Raw genomic sequence first — 9,254 nt, 5'->3', positions numbered from 1 at the left:
CTCCTCCCTCCGGAATCCACGTTGCTAAAACGCTCAGTCAGCAGCAGGAAAGCTAGGTTGAGTCCTTGCCCTGATTCTCCCCCGCCCTCAATCCGCAACACTTCCACGGTCCCGCCGCCTCCCTTTGCAAGCGGAGGGCCGCACTAGGCACGCGTGACACAGCGCACCACGGGACTGGGAGTCCTGAACCTTGCAGGGGCCTCCCCAGCCGTAGCCCGGCCCAGACCCTGTCGCAACCAATCGGAGCGCCGGGGCGGGCACAGCTGGGCAGACTATAGCAGGGGCCGGGCGCGGGGACCAGTGCTGCTGATGCTAATGCCCAGGCTGGGAGAACTTGCCAGGGTCCCTCTCAGGTGAGAGCCGCCAGCCCCGGGTATGCGGGTCCGGGAGTCCCGCCGGCGGTCGCTTTGCAGCCGGCTGGGAGGCTCTAACGCCCCGTTAGCCCTGCTGGGGTGCATGGCCTTTGGCTGTCCAGTGTGGGGGGAGGCCGGTGGAGGGTCTAAGGGTGAGACCGAAGCACCACCCTAGCCTCCTGCGAGCAGGGGCGGCAGAGGCTCCGGGTTGTTTGTGCGCTGCGGCTGGGTCCCGGGCGCTGCCCGCGCCTGGCGGGGCGGGGATCGTTTGGGACGGTTGTGAGGGGACAGGGGAGAGGAGCTGCCTGCCCCTGACTGATGGGCCAGGGAGAGCGAGCGGGACTTGCCTGTCACATTCCGCCTGGGGCTAGGGAGCGAGCTGATCTGGAGATCCCCGGCCCCCTCCGTGCTGTGGGTGAACGGGAGGGGGTGGATCCAGGGGTGTCTGGGCCCCCCTAGGCTGGGGGGCGGAGGATCTAGGGGTGTCTGGGCCCCCTAGGCTGTGTCGGGGAGGGGGTCGGATCTAGGGGTGTCTGGGCCCCTTCGTGCTGAGTGTGACGGCGGGCACTGGAGGTGCCTGGGCACTGGCTCGGTAACACCCAGCGGTGACTGTCATTGGGACCCGCTCTTCCCGGCACTGCCTGGCTTATTCATCCTCCAGCACCGCAGGCCGCCTAGGAGCCGGGCGCTGTGATTTCTGCTCCCCTCCCGCTCCCTGCGCTTTCCCTGAAAGCCGCTGTGGGCTCTGGCAGGACTTGTTTGGCTGAACCCGGGGCACGATGCAGCTGCGGGCCTGGGGCTCCCTATTGCCCTCTCCCCGACAGGCCCCAGCGGCGCCGCCCCGGACTTGTTTACACAGAAGTGGCCTTCCCGAACAGAATCCTTCCCTCCCCTGCGTTGGGTTTGGGACCGGTCTCCCGGGTCAGCGCTCATGTGAGTGGTCTCACGTGATGGATCAGTGGGGCTGCCCTTCCCAGCTGCTAGGGCGGCTGCCTCCTGCAAATCGCCCCCTCCCCGGGAGGACAAGAGAGTCTGGCCCCTGCGGTGCCTCTAGGCGAGTAAGAGGCATGGGGTGGGGGAGATGGGCGCATGGAGGTGGCCCTTAGGAAGGGACCCCTCACCCTTGCCTCAGATCACATTCCACAGTCTTATGATTTTGTAACTAGTTTCTGTGAGGAAAGCGGAAATGATTCCAGGAAAAGACTGAGTCAACTGTGCAGACAGGCTTCCCAGAGGCAGAAGCTTTCTATTTACTTACCGAAAATGTTCCTCTCTTCCCACTATCCTGCAGTACAAAGCTCCCTATAAAGAGTGCAGTCACTTAAAAGAACTGGTGTGGAAAACATAATGGGGAAAACTTAATTACAATGTGGTGTGAATCCTTTTCTCTTGCAGATAAAGGATGGGCATCCTATTGAAACGCAGTGATTGTCAGTTAACACCCTATTGATTGGATTTGGGTGAAAATTAGAAAAGGGGGAGAAAGACAAAGAGGGACGGGCAGAAGTAATTGAAAGGGCTGTGAAGTGGGCCTGCAATTTAATAGAATTTTTATGGTGTGAAAATGTCCTGCAGCATTTAGGATTGGTGGACCAAGTCTAGGCACCTCTCCATGAAAAGAGAGTTCATACATCTCTAGTGCCCCATTATAAGAAGAGAAGTCAGTTCTTTTTCACATGCCATGAGTTAAGGAAGATTTGGTTCTCTCTTCTTACATAACTGGCTCATAGAGGAGACATAACTGATAATGGCTTCAGCTTTGTGATACACACTCCAAATAGGTCATTTTGAGTGATTTTCCCCCCCATTTGTCTCTGTATGTTACTAAGCAATCTTTCTACATAGAAACTTCTGATAAACAGAATCTTACATGTGAGAAATGGCTTAACTGGTCTTGTTAACTTTTGGTAGACTTTCCAACATGAATATATATCTGGGCATATTTCCCCTGTGCTTGGGAATATCATTTGCTGCTCCAAGAATAGATCCTGTTTTGGATAACCACTGGAACCTGTGGAAGTCATGGCACACTAAGACCTACCATGAGGTGAGTATTTTGCAGAGGCAGACCCCACAGTATAGACATTTGCTTAGTACAGCAAATACGTAGTAGGGACACTAAAATGTAACCTAAAAGTTAGCATTTGGAACTGAGTGACTATTCCCAACTCTGCCATTAGCTCTCTAACCTTGGGAAAGTTACGCTGTTTTCCCTGTCTGTAAAATGGATGTGTTTACTTATCTGAGGGTACTTCTTCTACACTACAATAAAAGACCCTCGACAGGGCTGTGGTTGGCCCAGGCTAGCTAACTCAGGCTTGTGGTGCTAAAGATTGCAGTGTAGACATTAAGGCTGGGGCTGAAATCTTGCAGGGAGAGTGGAAAGCGCTTAATTTGTAATGAAAGAGAGAGGTGCTGGGGCTCAGCCCTGGCAAGCCCTGGCACAAATTAAGAACTGAGAGTGGGTCTCAGTATCCGGGTTCCAGCCCAAGCCTGAATGTCTACACTGCAGTTTTTAGCTCTGCAGCCCAAGTCAATTGACCTGGCCTCTGAGAATCATTGCTACAGGTTTTTTATTTCAGTGAGGACATAGCCTAACAGGTGTTAATGTTAAGAACTTTGCCATCCTTGTATGAAAGACAGCATAATAAGTAAAAGAAGAACACGTAAACTATGTCTACGCTAGCACTTTTGTCAGTATAACTTATATCGCTCAGGGGTGTGAAAAAACTAGCCCTCTGAGCTACCTAAGTTACACTGACAGAAGGGCCGGTGTGGCCAGCTCCCGCTGACATAGCTACCGCCACTCATTGGCGGTGGTTTAATTATGTCAACGGGAGAGCTCTCCTGTTGGCATAGAGCAGCTATACGAGTGATCTTACAGCGGCACAGCTGCATTGGTACAACTGTGCTGCTGTAAGCTCGCTTGTGTAGACATAGCCTCAGTTATTCAGACTGTTGCAAACAGTCTGCACCTTCCAGATTGCTTTGGACAGGAAAAAGCCTAAAAATTGGTATATTACTGTTTTCATTTGTTCTTTTACTCACGGAGAGAGGCCAAATTCCATTATCCATATCACCTGTTCTCTGCCCTTTAGAGGGAAGAAGGCTGGAGGAGAATGGTATGGGAGAAGAACTTGAAAATGATTGAACTACATAATCTGGATCACACAATGGGAAAACATAGCTACAGAATGGGAATGAATCAATTCGGTGACATGGTATGTATAAGGAAAGCCATAAAACTTGTTTTGTTAGTAGCAATATATAAAGAAGACAAGCACACTTATTTTTTTCTTCCTTCAGACTAATGAAGAGTTTAAGCAGCTGATGAATGGGTTCCAGTATAAAAAATCAGAAAGGAAGTACAGAGGATTGCAGTTCCTTGAACCCAACTTCCTGGAGGCACCAAAATCTGTAGACTGGAGAGAAAAGGGATATGTAACTCCAGTTAAAGACCAGGTATGTTGTCTTGTGTGTAGCAACAAATAGAATGTGCATGTCGATATGTTATGAGCACTGGAAGGATTTTGGTATTGTCGCAAAGGTTGAAGTCCCTAATGAGCATGAATGAAGTGGGACTTGGATAATGGTACTGTATACTCATAACATTTAGACTGCTGTGGTAACATGGACTTGGATAATGGTACTGTATACTCATAACATTTAGACTGCTGTGGTAACATGGACTAGTACATTGCCTGTGCTAATGAGTAATTTTTCCTTTTCAACTTCAGGGTCAGTGTGGATCTTGTTGGGCATTTAGCACAACTGGTGCTCTTGAAGGGCAGCACTTCAGAAAAACTGGCAAGCTTGTCTCACTGAGTGAACAAAACCTTGTAGACTGCTCTCGTCCTGAAGGAAATCAAGGATGCAATGGTGGTCTCATGGATCAAGCTTTCCAGTATGTACAGGACAATGGAGGAATTGATTCAGAGGAATCCTACCCCTACATTGCAAAGGTAAATGTAACTAGCTCCGGGCTAATCTGTTGTTTTATCTGTACAGTGTGTCTTAAGTATAGAAACACAAAGTAAATGTACAGGTTGAAATTTGGGGAAGAAAATATATTGACAGCTTTTAGAATAGATCTGTTCTTCCCTTCATAGTTGTCCCCCAAGCAAACTAGATACCTGCCCACCAGTCCCAAAATCAGTCAAAAGTATGAGAAAAGTGACTTCAAAGATTTGGGCAAAAACCAAAGGCTCATCAGCCCAGTTTTAAGAAGTGACTAGCAAAGCAAAGGGCCTTCCACTGATGATGCTCTGCTATCATGCCCCATACACTTATATCGCCAGAAATGTTAACTCCAGTTAATCTCAGATGCCACAACGATATGCATGACAGAAGCAGTCTGTCACATAACCAGGACCCAAACAAGGTAGCTTTTATACAGATCAGAGCTGACTCTTCTGGGTGCAGTTCAGTTTCAGAAGACCTGATGCAGTACATTTCCTTGCAGTTAATACTGGTAAAGGGGCAATATCTGCATTCCAAGTGGTCTGCAACAGTAGTCCCATGTAGAGAGCACTATAGTAATCCAGTCTAGAAGTCAAAGCCATTCAGAGATGACTGGCAAACTTCAGAAATAGCTGTAAATTGCCTAGCCAATTGTAGATGTTAGGCGCATAGCTTGTGAGCACTACATAAAAAGAAAAATGGGAGCAAGGAGACTTCTTGCTGCCAACAACAACCTGGGATTCTGGAATATTGGATCAGACATATGTAGAATGCATATTGGGTTTTTAATTTAGGAAGAAGATTTTATGCTTGCAGCTTCACTTTAATCATAAACTCCTTTGCTTGTTAAACATGTCTCCAATTTTTGGTCTCATCTACACAGAGTAGAGAATGAATGAACCACGTGACCCTTTTTCAATTAGATTAAAACTTTTTCCACATCTCCTCCTTAATTCCTAATTTGTCAAATGTGTCTCTGAAAACACTTGCTCCTTCAAAAGAGTTATTGCTAATGTGTTTTGTGAAGTTCCTCACACACCTGCTTTATTCTTTACAAAATAAGAAAACTTTTTACAAAAAAAAAGTTCAGGGGCCTGCGTTCCTTACTGTGCAATGGGTGATCATGATGTTGCAAACCAAATGTTAACTTAAGTCTTGCCATGTAAGTAATGCAGGAGCACACTTCAGCTGTTCAGTTTCAAAGGACCTGACTTTCATACTGGCCATTCATTTCATAAGGTAAAGTTTTGTGCCCACAATTCATCATGCTTATCCTGGCAGTTCATGCTTTATTCTGACAGTTATTGTAGGCACAAAAATGGATACCCTGTTGAAGAGTAGGTTCAAAATATAGGTGCAAAATGTGTATGTCTACAAGTATTATATGTTAACTGCTTGAGAAAATAAGAGACATCTAATGCTCGTATTTTCAAATCAGTTTTGACAGCCCACACACTCTAGTTAATTCTGGCTACTTATAAATTAAGTGGGTTTTTCATGGTGTTTCTCTGAATGAATCTTGGTCAAAAGATCTGCATGAGACAACTAGGTCTCTTTCAGTCTCTTATTCTGACCTACTTAAGACTTACATTGCTTAGTTGTTTTTTGTTAAAGAAATGCACCAGGATTGGTTGGCAGACAGTTTCAACATACCCAGCTAGACAAACTAAGCACAGAGTAGCTGGCAATACCTGTATCTCTCTACTAATGTAAATTAGAGAAATATGTAGTAACTCAAATTTCCTTTTTTGTCAAGGATGATGAAGACTGTATGTATAAGGCAGAGTACAATGCTGCTAATGATACTGGCTTTGTGGACGTCCCAAAAGGACGTGAAAAAGCACTCATGAAAGCAGTGGCATCTGTGGGTCCAGTCTCTGTGGCTATTGATGCAGGCCATTCATCATTCCAGTTTTATGAATCAGGTAGTGATTTGCTCTCAGTTTTGTGAGATGACTTCATGTACTGTACCTAAGGTTGCAGTCTGTACTTTAATTACTGATGCAAAAAAGTTTGATCTGGAATTCAGGCGCTCTGGGGTCAGTCTCCAACTCTTATGCAGATTTCCTTTGTGATCTTGGGCAAGTAATGTAACCTGTCCTTTGGTTTCCTCTTCCGTGAAATGGGGAATAATGCTGAAATACCTTGCAGAAGAGATGTTTGGGTGATTGACTGATTGTAAAACACACCATTGAGATCTAAAGACAGAAGATGGTCTAGAAATACTTTTTTTTTTTTTTTCTTTTTTTTTTTAATATTGGAGTGCTTACTTGAACTTGTATTTTCTAGGTATCTATTATGAGCCAGAGTGTAGCAGTGAGGACCTGGATCATGGCGTTCTGGTTGTAGGCTATGGCTTTGAGGGAGCAGACGAAGATGGGAAGAAGTACTGGATTGTTAAGAACAGGTGCAAAACTTCTGGGTTTTTTTCTTTTTATACAACACTCTTCAACCTCAGTACATGGTTTATAAAGTTGGGGTTGCAAATGGTTTGGTTACATGTTCAAGTGAATCAATGTGAAAGGTGCTATGATGCAGGGTGGGGGAAGTCCTGCAAATTTGGCAAAACTCCATAGCCACCTTTATAAAACAATGTCTCAGTTCTTACATAGGGGAAAGAAGTTATACCTTTTGGGTTCTTAAACTTGGCTTTAAGCAGCAAATTCATTCTAATGCATTTTGGACTGTTTAGATCATGATCTAATGCATTTTGGATTGTTTAGATCATGATCTAAACTGGGACTGAAAACTAGCATAAAGTTGGGATACCCTTAAGTGTGGAGGAGACTCAGTCAGAAGGTTTGATATTTTGTGCAGATGTAAAAGGACTGAGGACTGGCCTCTTGTCCTAGGACAGGAGGCAAAAATCTGACAGGTGAAAGATAGTGAGATCACGAAATCTTGGTGGCTGGTCTTCTGTTTCCGCCATCAGAGTACCCTCCCCATGGTTGTCTGCAGTCTTTTTGGTGTATTACTTTCTGGGAGGTCAGTTGGTGAAGTCAGTTATGCACTCCATCACCGAATCAGAAGTGTTGCCTTGCCAGTTCCGTCCTTGGGCAGTGCTGCCCACCTATATCCACTCCAGCCACACTGCTACTGGAAAGAGAGTCAAAGGGTTGCATTACAAGGTTCTATTCTGCACTCTGGGTATCCTTGGCATATCATGCATCTTACCAGTGGAGAGCGTTTGTTAGTTGGGCTTTTTCACAAAGGTGAAAGGTGGAAATTGCCATTCTAATCCGTGGGACAAATGTAGATCTCAGTGTTAAACTCTCTTGCCTTACTGTTAAGGCTAACCATAGTTTTTTGTTTTGTTTTCCAGCTGGGGTGAGAAGTGGGGTGACAAAGGATATATCTACATGGCTAAAGACAGGAAGAACCACTGTGGAATAGCTACAGCAGCTAGCTATCCGCTAGTATAACTTACTGAGGGGGGACTAAGTGTTTCATTGCAAGAGTGGTTTTAAACTGATTGACAAACCCATGTTAATACATGTGGTAGGAGTTGTATCTTCCAAGATCCAACTTGTGAGTTTTACATGTTGGTGACAAGCCACTTGTTTAAATTAATGTAAATGTTAGTATGTAAACAAGCTTGTAATATTGCTGGCTTGCAGACTGCTTAATTGATTGGATTCTTTTTTGAATTTTCCTTTTTTAACTGTAATGTGCACAAAGGTTTACTTTTTAAATAAACACGCCAATTCCAACGTGTAAAGGTGACTTTGCTTTCGTTTATGTATATAAATTGATGACAATCTTAACCAAACCATGTACCCATCACTTTCACCATCCACTAAAATGTAGCAATTATTCAAATGGGGTACAGTATGGTACACAACAGGACAGGAATATAATTAAAAAATACTGTATCCATTTGAAGTACACCTGATGTAGTGGGAGTGACCAAAACTTGGTATTTCATGTGGGACTCTGAATTTCTGTTTGAGAGTCATGCAGGAGTTTTCATTACACTCAGACATATTGAACAATTAATATGGCATATCAGTCATATGATCCAAGAGGAACACATAATTAGGGTTATTGTACCTTTCACTAAATGTTTTTGATATTGTAGTGCTAAAATAGTTTTGGATTCACTTATGTATGCAAGCAGCATCCTGTTCTGCTGCTGTAATTTAAGTGACCCATGAAGGAGCTCTTAAAAATCTGGACTTAGGACATCTCCATTAATTTAATTTTTTATCTCCTAGAACTGGAAGGGACCTTGGAAGGTCATTGAGTCCAGTCCCCTGCCTTCACTAGCAGGACCAAGTACTGATTTTGCCCTAGATCCCTAAATGGTCCCCTCAAGGATTGAGCTCACAACCCTGGGTTTAGCAGGCCAATGCTCAAACCACTGAGCTATCCTTCCCTCTAGACTTATGCCTTTCCCCTTGCCCCCGCCCTTTCTTTTATGTGTGTTCTACTTCTAATGGTATGTTAAAGTCCCTGAAAGGATTTAAAAATGAACTTCATTTTCCTTACACGCATCAAGATTGTCAAATCTGATCTTCCCTGAGTTTGCTGAAAACCCCTTGGTGCTCTTGCACCTTAACTGAAAGGACGGAGCTGTTGAAATAATAAACCGTCCTTCTCCAAAATGTTTTTCTTTGGAGTTTTTAGGCTTTTCAGTGGCACTTACTGTAGCACCTCACAACCACAAAGGGCTTTATCCTTGCTGCCCATGTAAAGTAAGGAAGTATCTTACATTTTATAGATGAGAACTTGAGCACAGAGAGTGACTTGCCAAGCTTACCCAGGAAATCTAGCAGGAGTGGAAGTAGAATGTAGATTTCCTCAATAGTTGCCATAACCACAAGATCATCCTTTCTGGTGACTGAATTCTCATTATGGGTCATACTAGTTTGCATTTAAACCCTGGTATAGGTTTGTGCTGGGGTTTTCACAAGATTTCTGCTGTCCTAAAATCCATTTTTC

The 9,254-nt window shown here is 44.8% G+C and overlaps 1 protein-coding gene across 1 annotated transcript; it reads left to right on the top strand.

Annotated features, from left to right (window-relative positions):
* The first annotated feature begins 235 nt into the window (after positions 1–235).
* On the top strand, positions 236–8,031 carry CTSL (cathepsin L). The gene is made up of 8 exons (XM_065405996.1): positions 236–353; positions 2,265–2,400; positions 3,452–3,574; positions 3,660–3,815; positions 4,091–4,315; positions 6,070–6,238; positions 6,603–6,720; positions 7,636–8,031. Exons 1-8 carry the CDS (start codon positions 310–312, stop codon positions 7,733–7,735), a joined length of 1,071 nt encoding a protein of 356 aa, XP_065262068.1. The 5' UTR covers positions 236–309; the 3' UTR covers positions 7,736–8,031.
* The last annotated feature ends 1,223 nt before the right edge of the window (positions 8,032–9,254 follow it).

Source organism: Emys orbicularis, chromosome 6, assembly GCF_028017835.1.
Source record: "Emys orbicularis isolate rEmyOrb1 chromosome 6, rEmyOrb1.hap1, whole genome shotgun sequence".
Classification (NCBI taxonomy): domain Eukaryota; kingdom Metazoa; phylum Chordata; order Testudines; family Emydidae; genus Emys; species Emys orbicularis.
The sequence above is the reverse complement of the archived record's forward strand: the minus strand, read 5'-3'. Positions and strand labels throughout refer to the sequence as shown.